Source organism: Polypterus senegalus, chromosome 4 (genome assembly GCF_016835505.1).
Source record: "Polypterus senegalus isolate Bchr_013 chromosome 4, ASM1683550v1, whole genome shotgun sequence".
Taxonomy (NCBI): domain Eukaryota; kingdom Metazoa; phylum Chordata; class Cladistia; order Polypteriformes; family Polypteridae; genus Polypterus; species Polypterus senegalus.
The window spans coordinates 145,050,296-145,069,029 of NC_053157.1; the positions used below are offsets into that span (position 1 = coordinate 145,050,296).

At 39.9% G+C, this 18,734-nt stretch overlaps 1 protein-coding gene across 1 annotated transcript in view; it reads left to right on the plus strand.

Annotated features, from left to right (window-relative positions):
* The first annotated feature begins 262 nt into the window (after positions 1-262).
* Positions 263-18,734, plus strand: part of ablim2 (actin binding LIM protein family, member 2) — a 315,904-nt gene continuing 297,432 nt past the window's right edge. The window contains exon 1 of the mRNA XM_039751406.1: positions 263-548. Within this exon, the coding sequence (XP_039607340.1) occupies positions 539-548 (10 nt within the window). The 5' untranslated portion in view covers positions 263-538. The remainder of the gene's footprint in view (positions 549-18,734) is intronic.

Sequence of the window (18,734 nt, forward strand, 5' to 3'; positions counted from 1 at the left end):
AAGTGCTGGCTGGGAAGTCCAAGTTTAATTCCCACCGTGCACAGACCCTGACACTCTTCCTGACATGGATCAGTACGACTCAGTGTTGAGGAGTCTGCGCACAAATTTGTAGTTCATCTAGTACGCTTTCCTCGTAGTCGACGCCACACTTGTCTAATTTAGCTAACTACATTTCCCATCACCATTCGCGACACTCTCTCGCTTGTGCGCAGTAAAGCTGTCAGAGCCGCTATTTATTACCTGCCTGGGGAAGGATGCTGCCGACTAGTGAGGCACATATATAGGCGAACAGGTTGAAGTGGTTACGTCTTCAACATTTGTTTTCTGCATTGTTATCAACAGCCAATATTCAGGAATGTCATCCCGAAGCCACATTATGACTTCGAGATAGATAATTATTCTGGAAAAAATTTGCAGACGTGCCTAAAATTAATAAGGCTTTAACTACCCAATAAATCAATGTGCACCACCGTTCAAGTGGATTTAACTCAACGTGGATTGCATTGTGCATTTTTGAGAAGATAAGGTGGACAAGAATATGAGCACTGGTAGGTAAACTCGGGTTTTTCGACCACTGTAGGTATCGCCCCTTCTCTTTTCAAGACTGGAAAGCTTCAGAGTTACTGCCATCATTGAGGAGCAGGTGAAGTGCAAGTATGCTGCATGACGCGTCAATTCATATCGATGGAAAGCTATTTGTGTTGCCTTTGTCCATGTGACTGGTTATACTATAGGACGCGCCGCTTACAAATACTACGCAGTGGAAATATTTCTAATGTACAGTACGTGGTTTTTATGGCTATGATACAAAGATATATATATGTTATTAATGTAGTGAGAAGTCAAGCAATGGCACACTGTACAAACCCTAGTATACGTTGTTAATATAGATTTTTGTTTTCAAGAGGACATTTCTGGAGTGCGACTACAGGTCGAATCTTGCGTGAACAATCTCCTTCGTCTAAATATCGTGGGGAAAGTGACTATCAAATAGACCAGCAGAGGGTAGAGAAAGTGCACGAACAGATGCTGGGAGGAGTTCTCCAATGTCACAAATACGAGCAGATCCCTGCAGCGCAGAATAAAACATCCTGCGGCTTTCTGCGGCGCCACACCGAGGCTTCAGGCAAACTTAGCGATTACCACATGCCGAGCAAGTACTCAGGGTTTTTGCGCTGGAAAGAAACGTTTCAGGTCTCATTTGAAGAATACTATGGAAAAACGGATGTTAATCAGGGCAAATATCTGCGTGAAATTTATCTGCCGCGTAGATCTTTCGCTGCGTTTAACGACCCAAGTTGTATGGTGCAGTGCATTGTGTTTTTCCACACAGTGGTTATCTTTTTAATTAATAATTATAATGATTTCGAGCAATGAACGGGAAACAAATTTGAACAAATAACACGTTTGTTGTTACAAAAATACTGTTCTTCATAGTGAAGCTTACCGCAAAGGTTTTGTATTTAGCAGCAACTTGTTGAAAGTTTCATTTGGACGCAGAGAACGAGTAGTAACATTGTGATTAAGATTTTTTTTTCATTGCATTGTATCTTTTTCTCTTTTCAGAATTGTATGCTGATTTATTACGCGTATTTATTTTTTAATCATTCCTTAATGGACTATAAATACGTTGAAGGCGTTTTTTTAAATGAATGTGAAAGTATTGTTCTTTATTTGCTGTACTGTACTTGGATTTCAACGCACAAATTTCAGTTAGATTTCACTTCGGTTCTTTATCAGTTAAGTATAACTATAATAAAACCTAGTGCTGTCAATCAAAACATTGAGTTTATAGTTTGAATTTTTTTTATTAATAGTGCAATATTTTCTGTAAAGTTAAATTTCATGACCCATGGAAATGAGAATAATGAAATCAGTCAGGAGGGACCCCTCAGGGTTGTGTTCTGTCTTCCCTGTTTTTCTCTCACCACAACAATGTCTGCATTTCCAGTGGTTCATCTGTTAAACTGCTGAAGTTCATTGATGAGACAATGCTGAATTGGCCCCCCACAGACAGGGATATGGTGCCATATCAAAGGGTGGGCTGGCTCGGCCAGATTCTACACCCTCAACAATCTTAACTTTAATTACCTGAAAAATAGTATAAATTATTGTGGATTTTAGGAGAAACTGCACACTTTCTACACCCCTAGTTATAAATAATGAAACTGTGAACAGAGGGGAATCATTTAATTTTCTTGGCACAACTATCACTCCAAAGTCTGAACTGTGATGAAAATAAAACTGCTTTTATCAAAAAAGCTCAGCATTGTATGTTTTTTACTCCAACAACTTAAAACATTTAACCTGTCACAATCATTGGTGCACTCTTAAAAATACCGGTTCTCTAATGGCACTTTATGAGTCTTTATTATGTTATGTGGTTCCACATAGAACTATTGCTTGACAAAGTGCCATTTCATTCTGGGAAGGGTTCTTTGCATATGAAGCTGGATCCTTGTGGTTTGAACAATTTCCTAATAATCAGAAAAAATGAAATCTTTAATGTATGGTAGGCCACCTAGCAGTACATTAATAGATTAAGAAAATAGGGCTTAGTTTTTTTTACTGTACATATGCAATGAGAGTCCTTTTAAAATCATGAGCCACTGGTGTTTCACAAATCTGTTGCTCTCTGTACATACTGTATGGAGTCTGTTGTGGATCTAAATAAATAAAGGTTCTTTCTGGAACCTTCACGTGGATGGGTGTTTTGGGAACCAAAAATGGTTTCTCTATAGCGTTGCTGTGAAGAACCGCTCTGGCACCTTTATTTTTAAGAGTAGGGTACAGTTTTACAGAGCTGTCATTGAAGCATCCTCAGTTTCTTTATAACAGTCTGGTATGGCAGTGTACCTGCTCACTCAAAACAAACTGCAGTGTGTTATTCAGACAGCAGAAAAGATTGTAGATCTAAAACTGGACTCATTAGAGGTCCTGTATATGTCATGGGTTAGCAGATGTGCTGGAAATGCAATCAAAGACAACACTCACCCTGGCAACCATCTCTTTCAGTTATTTCTGAGGAAACATTATCGGTTGCTAAAAACAAGAAACTGTTGGAAAGAAACTGTTTCTATTAGACATTGAAAGAATTTCTTTCCTACTGTAATCACAATGGTTAAACACAATCTCCAATTCAACCCTGTCCTTTCCTAATGTTTAAACTCCATTCAATCTAAATTATATTTGTTCATTTTTTTATTTTGTGTTTATAAGGGCTTACTTATACCACTTTATGGGAGTGCAATTCTATTTTACTGTTTTCTATATTTGTGTTTTGTGCAAAATATTTTTCAAAATGACTGTATACAATTTTGTGTCATGGTTTGTATATTGTGTTAATTGTATTTACCTTGATATGTGTATGGATGTAACACTAATTGAAAGTCGCATGAAATATATTGCATGGCAATAAAAATTTAAATTCAAATTAAAGCACCCACTAATACTATAGTAGTAGAATTTTTTTTCTATTTGACATTTGATTTTTATGTATGAAATACCTGCTTTTGGTAAAAGTTAAGATAAACACAGAATTTTAGAATTTGTCAGTAAGTGCGTCTGTATATTCAGACTGCTGAAATCTAAACTGATATGCTGCTGGCTCAGTCTTTTTAAATCAGGGCTTGACCATGTGAACGTTGCGTAATCTTAGAGTGCACCAGTTCTTGAAGTTGTGATGCGTGAGTCACTGTCTTGCACCTGAAAGACAAGACATATTCTCAGGGCTTCAGGAGAACCACCTTTATTATTCAACTTTAAACAGAAACAGCATGCATATTTATTGAAGTGGGAGCTACCACTCCACAACACACAGACACAGAAAACAAGCAGTGATTTCAATAGTCATCCTGCCTCTTCTCCCTTCTTCAGTTTAGGCAGAGATAGTCCTCCTTGTCAGTCTGGTCCTGTGGCTGTGAGTCAACAGCTGGGATCGGGTCATCCTGAAGGAAAGGGGACAAAGAAAAAGTGGGCCAGGTCATTGCATGAATTAAAGTACTCCCTGGATCAGCCCATAGCTGACGAACGTAGTGCATGGTGAGGCTGCAATTGTCTGGTGGGTGTATCACATATTTCAGAGGCATGTCACCTGCATGTTTGGTCTTAATGGGCAACTGGGTCTCACAGGGTATTCAAACAGATGTACTGTACTATGCTGACAAAGCTCTTTTGGAGCTTACTGCTACCCAGATGGAGCACATGTACCCCTAATTGTGATAGTCTAATATTTTTATGGATAAGAAAGAAGTTAATGTAGTCTTGCTGCATTAAATTCCTAAAGTTATAGGTCCAAATCCTAGATGAATCACTTTCTGTGTGGCTTTGCAGTTCTTACAATGCATGTATGGCTTTTCTCTGGTATTCCAGTTTCCTTTCATATCCAAAAGACAGTGTATTACTGTTGATTGCTGGTTCTACATTGGCCAGTTGTAAATGTGTAAATGTGAGTAATAATAAGGATAATAATAATACATTTTATTTATATAGTGCCTTTTCTCTGTCAATAGGATAGGTCTGACTTCCCAACAACCCTTTTCTGAAAAAAGATGGTTCAACAAATATATGATTAACTAGGGGGCTTCGCCCCCTGTTCACTTCGCTTGCCCACATCGCCTGCACTATTTCCCAACCACTTTGCATCTCTGCTGCCGCTCGTGTTGTGAAGGAGACGCAATTGTTTCTCTGACACACCCTCTTAAATGGTGATACAATGGGAAACAAATACAGTTTTTTTTTACCTCCTCTTTGCTCGATCAGTTTCTGGCTTGCTGCTGCTGCCGTGCCGCGTGATCTGCATCTCGTGCAGCGCTTTGAACGTTTAAAAGCCTGTACAGCAACTGTCCTTTTATCTCACTGCCTTGTCTCTCTTCTCCCCCAGACATCCTCAAACACTATTCAATCTCTTTTCGCTGTTCCGTTATTTCACCGAGTAATATTTTCAGTTTGTTTGCGCTAATGCGATGTTTACTATAATTTTTTGAGACTTTCGAATTTTCCTACTTCCGTTATCTCTAACTTGCTCTGCAAGTGTATCGTGCCAACGTTTTTGAATTCTTTACGACTTTCTACTTTGTCATCTACTCTTTGTCTTTTTCCAGCCCTGGGCGTGGTTAAATCTCTTGGCACATAGTCTAGTCTCACGGGATGTGAAAGTGTCTTTCTGAGAAGGACACGTCTCATCGACCCAAACACGTCTCGTCTCGTCCCAAGTTTTTTTTATGTAATAGAGAGATACATTTTATGTTACATGCCAGATTTTATTTATTTTGGGGTTGTTTCAGGGTAGTTCAATATTGTTGGGGTGGCATGGTGATTTAAAGATTAGTGATGTTGCTTCACAGATTCCATGTCCTCGAGTCAAATACTACTGTATATCCAGCCCACTTCTTTAAGGATCTTGCATGTTTTCCCTGTTTAAGGTTTTTTTTTTTTTTGCTCATAGATATTCATGTTACATTAGGTATGTGAGAGAGAGATAGAGTCCTGAGATGGATTAACACCTTGTCTAAGGCAGGTTCTTGTCTTGTGCTTTTCTTTAGACAACAGATCCTTATAAATCCCTTATTTTGATAAGCTTCATAGGATTTACGAAACTTCTTAGCGCAGCTGTATATACTTTATAAATATTTAAAAATTTCAATAGATTTAAACCATTCAAAGCATTTTGCTGAATGAATTGTGAAAATAAATGTATAGGCTACTATTAAACATTACTTTACCATTATCTTTATTGGAAAACTGATGATTTTAAAACAATTTTAATAGCATCAAATTCTAAAATAATCAAGTTTAAAACAAACCACAATAATGAAAATTGATAGATGGATATATTTTACTTAATAATTATATATTTTGTCCAGCTGCTCATCTGTTTTCTCAAGCTTTTAATAAAGGTTTAGGGTCATGGAGAATGTAGTACTAGGCTTTGTATCGTGTTAGCCATTATGAATGTAGCGAGAAGTCAAACAAAATGACACTTTTTATTTTATTTTAATTACATCTTGCCTGAAGAAGGCAGCTGAGTTGCCTCGAAAGCTTGAAAATTATAATCTTTTTAGTTAGCCAATAAAAGGTGTCATTTTTCTTGACTTCTCTCAACTGTCATTGAGAATCAAAGCCTGTGCTGTTAGTTTCAGGCACGTACACACTGTAGTCCATAGCAGGGCATACTCATGCTCATAACCACACTCACTTATAGCACATTATGCTGTTATGAAGTTACTTAACTTGCACATCTGTTTTATGTTGGAAAAATGTAGAATATTTGGTGGAACACCTTGTAGCGGTCCGGTGCTGCTAAGATTCACACTCTCAAAGAGACAATATTTTTTTTTTTGTGGAGATTCCAGGGACACACCCAGCCTTGGCCCAACCTGCACACACTCAAAAGCAGAGATGAAAATGTTACTGGTAATAAAACAGCAGTTAAAGAATGTATTAAACAATAATACATGAAAACAATGATCCCACCCCAGTTCCCTGTTACGGCGATGTACAATAAACACGAATTCGACAACAACAAACCACTTACAAAATTCACACACTATGAAGTCCATGAAAATGGCAACTGATGAAATGAAATGATGGTAGATAGTCCAGTGATCAGCATGCTGTATATGAATGTAAAGGTTAGTCCTACCAGTATTTACTGATGAGATGATAGCGTATGAATGGGATCAGGAGCACTCTTTTCTTCGCAAGATGACAACAAATCCTCAGACAGTCCTCATGCAGCAGGAAAACACCAGACAGTCCATACACTCAAAACAGGAGACGATCCAGGACAGAACAAGAATCCACAGTTATCAAAACGGAAGGCAGACAGACAGGCAATTCCAGCCACGAAACACAACAGACTTCTCCTTCTTTTTGGTAACACTAGTCCTCTTTTAAATGTTGCACCAACGTCCTTGTACACCAAAAGCCCCTGCACCTTCTCCAGGGACTTCTGGGAGTTGAAGTTTCAAGCACCGCTACAACCTACCCAAATAAGAGGAGAATTTACAAAACCACACAGAGTGACCTAATCCAGTCTCTTGGAACTGGGATGAGGCAGCTGTGTCAACCATTCATCAGATGTTCAGACTGACAAAAATAAAGGACTGAATGTACAGTACACTGCACTTTTGGTTTCATTGTGTTTTTGTACAGTATTAAGTCAATTATTATAAATGGTGTTTAACAGGTTTCTCTTTCTGAAATTTAGATAATACATACATTATTCATAGACTTGTCTGAGTAGCATCCACTCCCAACAGAGTGCCTTTATCTTTTGAACTACACTATAACCTACCCTTAGGAACAAGCTGTAAATGAAGGAGGTATTTCCTTTGAATGCTGTTATTACATGATGGGGTGAAGTAGCTGGAAAATTACCAAAGAAAATCCTGAACTAAACAAGTGAGGAATAATTTAAAACAAAAAGTTTTATATGTATTTTGTAACACCCTTTAGTGATTAGAATATAAAACATAAGATGAAAAGATCCAGGTTGAGTTTTTTTCTAATTACCATTATCTCTCAAAATATACTTCTGTTGATTTAGACCGATTTGTAAATGGTTAAACCAGGCAATACCCTCAGATATTTTATGTATTGCAACTCGGTTGGTGGTGCTTATGTATCACAGATGTAGTTTTATTGGTTCTAATCATGGACCTCTCAATGTCAGCTTGTGTTTTTATCCAAGTGTTCTTGTTTCCCTCCATATTCCAAAGAAATGCAGATGATGTGGACTGACGAGTAAAATTTGACCCTCCGGGGGAGTTTGTGAGAGATTGTGCCCTGCAATGAACTACTGTTCTTTTTGGAATTGTTTCTGTACTTGTGCCAGCACTGTTGGGATAGTCTATGGTGTGTGTATAACCATGACTTGGAAAATGGATAGATGATTAAACAGCAACTGATAATGAACATCTTTAAATTATACTATATATGCTTTTCCCAAAACGTAGTCATATTAGAAATTAAATGGTACAATGTAAATTATCGGGGGTTTCTAGTATGGTTTTGTTTTGTTCCCCTCAAAACTTCTTGTCTGGAATGGAACTAAATAGATATAGATATGGTTTACTGATCTTAAAGGAAAATTACATTGTTGCAACCTACATACAATGAAAGAAGAAGAAAAAACAAAGCCTAGCTAGAGAATATGTTGCAGCTTCTACTAGAAGATTTTAAGAAGATGTAATACAGCATTGACTGCAACACTGTGGTGAAATCAGCCTTATGGTAAAAGTTCTCTGCTGTTTTAACAGGGTGTCATGCAGATGGTGTTAGGCACTGATTCCAAATTTAAGAATTTCTGTAGGCTGTATGTCTCAGAAATGTAATGTGTACAGGGTAAACAGCACTAGCTAGAAGAGTTCCTTGGAGGGCCTCTGTGTTGCTGACCTCTCTTATGATTCAAAACTCTGTAGCCCCACAAACTCTGGTTTGCCTGTCAAGCAGTCAGTACTTCAAGACACTAAAGATTTTTTGGAATATGAAACTGTGCTTCCAAGCCATTATGGAGTTGTCTATCCTAAGGAGATGCGATCAGAAACAGTCATCAAGTTTGGCACACTACAGGTACCCCTTGTTTAACGCGGTTTTATTAAGCACGAGTTTTGAATAACAGTCATATTTTGAATGTGAAAGCCCCTTGAATATCACCGCTATGAATTTGATTAACGTGTTTTTTTTAAATTGTGTGAAAGTGAAAACGAGAGGTTGTGACTGAACATGCAGGTGACACCATCCCCCTTATACCCAGCTCAGCGGCCATAATGGGCATTCGAACTCTCACGGAGTTATGAGTCACCAGTTCAGTTGCCAACAATCACCATAGAGAGTGGACATTTTCGTTGCATATTTTCGCCAGTTTTTTATTTTTTTATCCTTTTTTTTTAGTGCTTGCCCTTTCCAAACATGAACAAGCAAAAGTGTGAGTCCTCATTGGAAAGTGAAAAGAATTGAATAAATCTTATTTAGATGTGAAGTTTGAGATAATTAAAAGATACAATCATGGCGAAACAAAAGCAAATATTGGCAGGGAATTCTGCTTCAATGAATCGGCTATCAGGACAATTTTAGCAAAGGCAGATACCTACCACGACCAAGGAAAATTGACATCAAAGACTGCAAGCATGAAATCATTGAGTAATAGAACTCCGATTATGATTGAAATGGAAGATCTCTTAACATTGAAGCAATGTGATGCAATGTTCTCTACGTTTGAAACCCTTAAACATTGAGTACTGTATCCTGATGTTGGCAGATGTGCGCTCATCTGCCTCAACTTAGAAAGTCAAATTGCTTGTTACAGACGGATCTACGAGAGCCAGAAAAAAGAATGAACAGTCCAAACAACCCTCCATAAATTCTTTTCTAAAACATGATGTTAATTTTAATTAATAAAGATGTTATTTGCATTTTGACTTTTGTTTTATAAACACAAATAGGAGTACTTTTTCCATGTAGATTTTTCACGTTTTAAATTACAATTACAATTATATTTTTTCCCATTAGTTTTTATATTTAATTAGCATGGTTTTGCATAATGCAGCAATATCAATGGATTAATTAATCGCGTTAATCAAAGGATATGTGTACATGACTTGATGTCCTGTAATGTGCCACTGACTTAATATGGATATTGCCTTTAGATGGCTCTCACCTACATTTTTCTTGGCTTACCTCTTAACAGTAAGGGGTGAGAGGTGTGCAGACCGCAAGAGTTTGAATGCTGTCTTCATCTGGAGTGTGAGTTAAATGAAAGCTTTTTAAGGTTGAGGATTATAATCTCTGAGGTTTGTTTCATTGAGAATGTTACAAAACTGTGGAGAAGTTGGTATATACAGCACTGAGATGGCAGTGAGGGCTAACTGGAGATGTGGCTTGATTAGGTTAGATTAGATTAGATACATTTTATTAGTCCCAAAGGGAAATTTTAGATGTGTATAACTGCAGAAACATAAATAAAACAAATATGCAGAGTCATAGGGAAAATCACGTGGCGTGAAGAGCGCAGAAGGCACTGCTGATAATTAAAACGCAGGGTCTCCAGTTTACAAGACAATTGCTTCAACCAGCTAAGCCACAGTGCCACATTATTCAGAAATCAGTCCTGGGTATGATTTTAAACTGCATCCACCCTGCAAATGGTCCTCCAACTTGCGTGGAAAATGTAGGGGTTGGAGGCACGATTGACATTCTAGCCACCGTAAAAAACTTCATGCAGTTCCAAAATGACAGACAGGAGTCCTTTCTGCTTTCTATGGGAGTAGCTCTGCTGCAACTACTCGCATTATTAAGGGGATGGTGGAAAGCTGTCGGGAACCTCATCCCCAGAAGGTGTGGTGCTGAGGGGTCACCTGCTGCACGGCAGCACTCAGGTCCTAATTTGGTAGGCCCATTGGAACATTCTGTATCTCCAGCATGATGATCATCTTCCTCTGCTGTTGGAGGAACTTTGTAAACTCTGCATTTCAGTGAAGTGTGCAGACCTGGGATTGGCCAGATCTCTGTAGGTGGGTACAATATTTATTGGTCTGGTTGCTTTGATGGCTGTTATACTTGGAGAGTAGCTGATGTTGTGGTGGATTGACTTCTTCTGATGCTGTCCGATGTCACACCGTTCAACGAACATATTATGAGACACAGATTAAGTGACTGTCTTAGTGCCTTGGCTGTTGTTTCAGTGTATGTTCCAAGCATGGTGAGTGATGTCTCGATGATGGAGACAATTTATTTGCAACTTCGCATGTTGAGTGATGGGTTCCCACAAGGTGACACTTCTCTGGTTGTTGGGTAATTTCAATGCGACCACTGGCACTGACAGGGTCACTATGAGGACACTATGGGGACTGTGTCGTTCTCCATGGGTCTGGTGACCATGATGAAAGTGTTTCCATGTTCCTTGACTTTGCAATAGGTCTGTGGCTGCGGATCACTGGATTCTGAATCCAGCACTCTGAGCCGCATTGTTGGACTTGGTACTCCAATAGTGGTGGCACAGTGAAGGAGATTGATTACTTCCTTGTGGACAGATGCTGGAGGCTCTTACAAAACTGCAGGGTCTGTAGAAGTGCCCAGTTTGTGAATTCTAACCACAAACTTCTTGTTACTCTGAAGATCCAGCTTAGGTCCAGTAGGCTACCACCTACTGAGCCTGGACCTGGCCAGACTCCAAGATCAGGCTGTTTCTAATGAGTTTGCACAAAGTTTGTGCGAGGAACTTGCAGACCTTCTGTGACAAGACCCTGAAGGCTGCTGAGGGTTGTGTTGGTGTTACCAGTGTTCCCAGAAGGAGGTGTTTCACCTCACAGGGCACCCTGGTTATCATCGAGAGAAGTCACAGCGCAAGCCTTGATGGCAACTCTGGTCTGTACTAGGTACTGAGAAGGATGGCTGCATAGATTTGGAGGGTGGATAAGGATGCATTTGTTAGAGTAATCGATGTGCAAGTGACACACCATCTATTGTCTAGTGACACACGTCCTGCTTACAGAGGAATCAAAGCATTACGTACATGCAAATCTCTTCCTCTGAGAGTTGTAGTCACGGCTAGTGATGGAACTGTTCTCACAGATGACACTGAAATTGTGACCCGCTAGGCTGGTTACCTTGAGTAGCTGCTTAAAGCTGATCCTCCGGCTAGGACATTAGACATCTCAGTGTCCAGGGTTCTTGACACTGATCCTCCAGTTAACTTTGAACCACCCAATCTGCACAGGTGGTGAACCAACTGAGGGTAGGGAAGGCTGCAGGGATCTGTGGTATCTGGGGGAAATTTCTCCAGGCTGGTGGTAAGGCTTTCCTGGTTGAGTGTGTTCTTGCTCCTAGCCTGTTCAATAATTTCATGGACTGGGTATTGGGCAGGGTCGTGGGGTCCAGTGGTTGTAGGGCATCTGTTGGTGAACAAAGATTCAGTGATCTTGACTTTGCTGATGATGCTTTGATCTTTGCCGAATCAATGGAGGCTCTGATCAGGGCTCTTGCGAGACTGAGTGAGGAGTGTGAGTGTCTGGTCTTGCGAGTGTCCTGGATTAAAACAAAAATCCAGGCCTTTAATGACTTCTTGGGAACAGCCATCAGTATTGTGTTGTTCTGCAGAGAGAATGTTTACCTTGTCGAGGGGTTTACTTACCTCAGCAGTGACATTCTTGTCTCTGGTGACTCTTCGTATGAAGTCAGTTGACAGATTGGGAGAGCACGGGGGGTCATGAGGTCGCTGGAAAAGGTTGTTTGGCTCTCCCAGGATCTTTGCAAAAGGAAAAAGGTCCAAGTCTTTAGAGTCCTGGTGCTTCTTGTTTTGCTATATGATTGCAAGACATGGACGCTACCCAGTGACATGAGACATAGACTGGGTGCAACTGCTGTGTCTCCTCAAAGAATCCTTGGGTACTGCTGGTTTGACTTCTTGTCGAACGAGTGGTTGTGTATGGAGTCCCGAATGAGTCACATAACCTGCATTGTGAGGAAGTGTCAATTACGGCACTATTTTCTTGTGGCACAATTCCCCGAGGGTGATCTGGCTCACAGGATCATCACTGTTGAAGAACTGAGAGGCTGGACCAGGGGCCTTATGTATAACGCCGTGCGTAGAACTCGCACTATAACATGGCGTAAGCACAAAAGCCGAAATGTGCTTACGCACAGAAAAATCCAGATGCAGGAATCTGTCGCATCTCCAACTTCCACGTTCTTCCACTATATAAATCCCGATCAGCGTGAAAACTAACGCTCGTGCACGCGCTTTATGTAATGCCCCAACTCCTCCCAGAATTATGCCTCTTTGAATATGCAAATCAGTATAAATCACCCTTAAGCTCAGCCTTCTGTGAAAAAACAATGGGAAAAGCACGGGGGAAAATATAATGATTTCAGCGAATACCAAGTGGAGGCAAAGGAAAAATATACTATTTGTTTAATTAAACCGTGGTATAATCAACAAAAGGAAGTTGATCGAGTGACATAGCGTGTTGGAGAAACTTGAAAGCTCAGATATCAGTCGCCGTGAAAAGGCGAGTCGTAGCCTACCGTCTGAGTGTCATATGAAAGCTTTTTAGGGTACAGAGAAAAAAAGGCACAGTGGGGAAAAAAAGCACGAAATGTCAACTTCAATCTCGAAATTTACACTTTAATCACGTAGTTTATTTTGTCATTAAAGTAGAACATCATAAACGTCATCTTAAAATCATTTACTTAACCAGTTTCTCAAATCACATCATAATTAAAGTAGCACGTTAAATGCTTTGTTTTGTATTTGATCTTCTATGTGATCTATGTGTGTGAATCACTACTTGCTTCTTAAACCGGCTCTCTTCCTCCGACTGTACACAGAATCCATTACATTCGTGATATTACAGCTCTCTGAATAACTAAAATACTGAGATGTATACGTGATATCATTAAGAGTTAAAGCACGTTATTAAACATGGGTTTTACAGCGCAGCGATTGTGCACAACCATCGATTAAATTATTTATTGCAGCAGTACTCAAGGGCGGCTCTAGGTTTGTGGTGGCACTGGGCAGAAAAAGAATCGGTGGCTCTTTCGCCTGCCAATGTCAATGAGGTAGCTTATGCACGGCGGATGGCCACATCCATTGCAGACACTAGCCGCCTCGTGCTCATGACACAAGCATTTAACTTTTGTCGAAATTTGCCGCTGCATTTCTAGCTGTGTCGTTATTTTCTCTTTCTGTTTTATATTCAATATGTATTGGCGTGGCCGCCCATGCAGTTCTTGCTTTTCTTTCTCCAAGTAACCGATTGCCACACAATCAGCTCTGTAATAGATGTTAAGCCATCTGTAAACTTAGAACACTGATTCTTTAAAAGGTTTAAGGAACATTGAAATATCTTCGTAGTATATGTTTAATTATTCTATCCTTCAAGCCAGTCCCAGTGAAGAATATAGATTATTTAAATGAAGTTAAAGTTTTACCTGTATAATATAATAAACATATTTTGCTGCATTTCATCTTAAAAATGATATTGTCATCATATGTAAATACGCACTTTATAAAGTGGCTCAGGTTGTGCAATATTATAACTGTAGTACAAGTACAGTTCTACAAGGAGCAGTGATTGAGTGCGTTTATGGTTCTTGTGATGAAACTGTTTCTGAACCGCGAGGTCCGTACAGGAAAGGCTTTAAAACGTTTTGCCCTGGCTGAGGTAGCGTGTGCCTGATGCTGTATACCGATAATTCTCTTTCCGAACAGCTGCTGCTGTGATTCACACTCAGATACAGTGATATAAATACTCCGAGTGCTGCAGTGAGAGTAATATGGAAAAAGATGATCCGCTGTGGCAACTCCTAACGGGAGCAGCTGAAAGAAGAAGGTGCAGTGAGAGTAACAACGCTAAAGCAGTTATGGTATTTGGAATACTATGGCTATTCCCTGGACCATTATATTGTTACAAGTTAATTACAATCAGATGCGTTACAATAATAAACAATATGCGGTTAGTTTCAGTGTATTTATAAAGCCGCGTCAGGAAAATAATGAGTAACCACACAGGAACAGTAGCACTGCTTTGACGCTGGGTGCCGCCAGTCTGCAAAACCGAGCGGAGAACTTGGGTACGACAAGGTATGAGGTACCGTGGAAAAGTGCGTGGCTTTACGCCAAGTGTAGGTTTTATATATCGCGATTTAAACGTGGGAAAAGTTCTTACGCAACATTTCTGTGCGTACACACCGTTTATACATGAGGCCCCAGGCCAATCGGACGCTCACGTAACACCTGGCTGCTGCTGATAGACAGTCATTTCCGGGGGGTGGGACTGGACTGCATATCTACCTGTCAACCAGGATCCAGAGCTGTTTCATTGTGTGGTGGGTGCGGCAACAGACTGTACCGGAGCTTTCCCAACCTGACCTGATATTTTTAGATAGATAGGTAAATAAATAAATAAACGAATCAAGCAATATTGCGTAGAAATAGCAAAATAAATATAAAGAGTATAAGTGTTTCGTCTGGGATGTTGGGAGAAAGCACTGAAGTGCCTGATAGCAGTGGGCAGAAAAGATCCTCATAGGCACTTCTTAGCACACCATGGAGGAATGAGCATTTGGCTAAAAGTGCTCCAAGAGATGGGATAAAGATGATTTTCCTTGATGGCATTTCATTTTGCCCCCATTCTTTATTTACAACAGCATCCAGTGGGTCCAGGATTAGCATTGTGATGGAGCAGCATTCCTGGCAAATTTGTTCAGGTGTTATGTGTCTTTTGAACTCAAATTGCTTCCCCAGGAGACCTCAGAATAGAAGAAAACACCAGCTATTATGGACTGGTAAAACATTTTAAGGTGGAGTTGTACATAGAAGACCCTGTATCAAACGTTATTAAACATTCAACTCATAACCCTACCTGGATTTCCCTCTGCTGATGATATAGCTGGCTGCTTATAAGCAGAGTGTGAAGTATCATACATAAAAAAGCTTCGCACATCTCTCACATTAGCCTGTTGCAGCTTGTCCTCCATTTTTCTCCTGTGACAACTAGAGAATGTGCTAAAAATTTGAATACATTAATAAGAATTCTAAAATAGTGTGTGTAACCTACTGTACATGTTTTTGCAGCGTTGTTGACAAAACATGTTAATTATTAGCAAAATGTGAAAGAATTCATTGAACGTCTGAAATAGTGCTGCTTACTAATAACAGTATATCAATGAAAGATCTACAGAACAAAAGAATACTGTACAATTGTAAGTTATTTTGGTATACTAAATTAAATCTAAATTTCCCTCCATGGTAAGGTCCTATTGAGTCTGATTTTTTTGATGGAGATAGTATCAGAATAATTTGAGTAGGTATCGAACAAAACAAACAATTATTCCTTTTATGTGGGAGACTTTAAGTACATACAAAATTTGACCAGTGGGGAGCATTGGGTCCACAAATCGACCAGTTTCAGTGCTAAGAATCACAGTGCTGCCTTAAAGCCACAGCATAGATTAAATAAATCACAACAAAAACACCAATCACAACACAAATAATGTTTATACTTCGCTTGTATTACAGCATCCTCCAGAATACAAATCCACAGTCAGATTGTATTGGGAGATATAGGATAAAAATGAATAGAGATGAAATCAGCAGCTAATTGAAGTTCTCTCTATTCTCCAATTTAGTGTTGGGTGATGTGTACCATATTTTCTGTTTGATCAATTGTCTCCTTAAACATCACTTTTCTGGAGATCCTTTAACTTACAGTTTGACCAAAGGGTGTCCTCCTGGTTAACAGCTGTGCACTGTGTGAACGATGGGGGCGCTCTTGCTCCCTTGAACCCCTGTCCACGACTCCAGACACCAGGTAAAAGTCCTCAAGTTGACTTTATTTTGTCGCCACAGTGCACAAAGCACACTCTCCACCACAATTCTCATTAAACTCACAATAATACAATAATAAACAATCCTCCAGCTCCCAGACGCGTTGCCACCCTTCCACCCAGCTCAGCTCATTGTCTGTGAGTTCCCACAGTCCTTTTATACCTCCTGACCCGGAAGTGTTTCTGCCCAATAGTCCACAAGTCCTTATTCCTTCCGGGTCAGGGTAAATAGTCCCTCTCTTCAACCCGGAAGTCCGTCGCTCTTCCTGTGACGAACCTCCGGGTCACAGGGCACGAAGAAGCCCTCGGTCCTCCCTGCAGCTCCCTCCTGTGGCCCCCACGGCATCCAGCAGGGCTTTGCATAAAAACTCCAATGTCCATGATGCCCTGCTGGTCTTCTGGGAACCTCCACGCTGCAAGGAGGGCTCCACCTGGCGGCTTGGGGGTATTGGCCGGGATAAATGGCCGGCCATCCATTACAACTGTAATAAGGTGCTAAAATACCTCATTAAATAAAGAGACACTGAGATGGATAAATGGATGGTTAAAAAAAAGTCAACCTCGCCTTACTGGCAACATTTTGTCTTTAAAGCAAATGAGCCTTTCTTAAACTGAAACCTTTGCTATTTTAAAGTGGCCATGTTGGTAAGTTTTAAGGCTTTTCCTTATATTCAGACTCCAGTACCCTTCATCTCCATTATAAAGTACAAAAGTGGGCTAAATATGTTTTCCAAATTTTTTAAATACACTTCAATTTCATGTTGCAAACTAATCTATCTATCTATCTATCTATCTATCTATCTATCTATCTATCTATCTATCTATCTAAATATAAAAATATATATATATACAGTCGAATCCACTTAAGTGCATGTCAGTTAAGTGCACACTCCGCTTAGCTGCATGTGACTTACATGTTCCCTATTTGTATAAAGTCAAGTAAACGGGCAATAACTTCGTATAAGAGCAGTAGTGATCAACGTTATTGATCCCATTGCTATTCTCTTCAGCCATATTCACTCTGGTTAACTGCATGGTCTCTTCACATCCACTAGTCAAACAATGATATTGATTGACATGTTCAAATGATGTAATCAGTGTGTGACGATGTAAGCAGCCTGGCTCTTGTGACTGGCTGAAGGCAGATTGTTCAGGTACTGATGTCCAATCCCGCTGCTATACTGAGGCCTAACAGTTTACAGTACAGTTACTAGTTGTACACTTTATTCAGTTTAGTAGCGTGTTCTTATGTACTGTACATATAAATAGCGTCTCAAAACTGCCAATGCGTTAAATAAAAGTCTGTTAGCAATGAATGACATCATGGATTAGCCTTACAACTCAACTGTGGTTAGTTAGCTGTCATGACTTTTGACTATGGCGTCAACTTCATTGTCCCGTGCAAAAAAATCGTTGTCTCTGGCTGAACGTGTCGATGTCTTAAACAGACTTGACAACAAGGAGAGTTAGGTCTCTGTTGCGACACATTACGGCGCTCATCCTAGACAGATTTCCAGGATTTACAAGACTAAGGAACAGATATCGCAAGACTGGCAGAACAACAGTAGTCCGGACAGAAAACGAAAAAGAATAGGGAAGGCTGAAGACGTACAGGTACAGTACATGTATATCTGTACAGATAATGTGTATGTATGTATTATACATATATCCACTATATTCTTCACCATAGTCTGCATTAATGAATGTTTTATTGTGTTTGACTAGGGTGGTAGGCGGAGTAACTGAATGGTCAACTTTCAGGACTGACATGTTGCACTCCTATTAAGTACACACTCTTCTTAAGCGCATCTAGCAATCTCATTTGGAGGCCGTGCATATATATATAATATATATACATAATATATTACTTTATATTATAAAGGTGCTAATGATCTTCATTTTCATATATAGGTTGAAACATTATTAACTGAAACAGAAACAGCTGTGCAGGGGGCTTAAAACTGGGTGAGGAACAGCCAAACTCTGCTACCAAGGTGAGGTTGTGGAAGATGGTTTCATGTCACAAGTCATACACCATGGCAAGATTGAGCAAATCAATAAGAAATATTGCATCAGGAAGGTCTCTCCAGGCAAGTATTTCAAAGTAGACTTGGGTTTCAAGATGTGCTGTTCAAGCTCTTTTGAAGAAGCACAAAGTAATGGGCAATGTTGAGGAATGCAGATGCAGTGGTCGGCCAACGAAACTTTGTGCAGCAGAGACGCATCATGCCGGCTTCCCTTTGAAATCGGAAAAAGTCCAGCAGAGCCATCAGCTCAGAACTGACAGAAACCTGTGAGACTCAGGTGCACCCATCTACTGTCAGTCTGGCCGGAAGTAGTCTTCATGGAAGAATTGTAGCCAACAAGCCATACCTCCCAATGTGGAAATGAGGCCAGTGCAA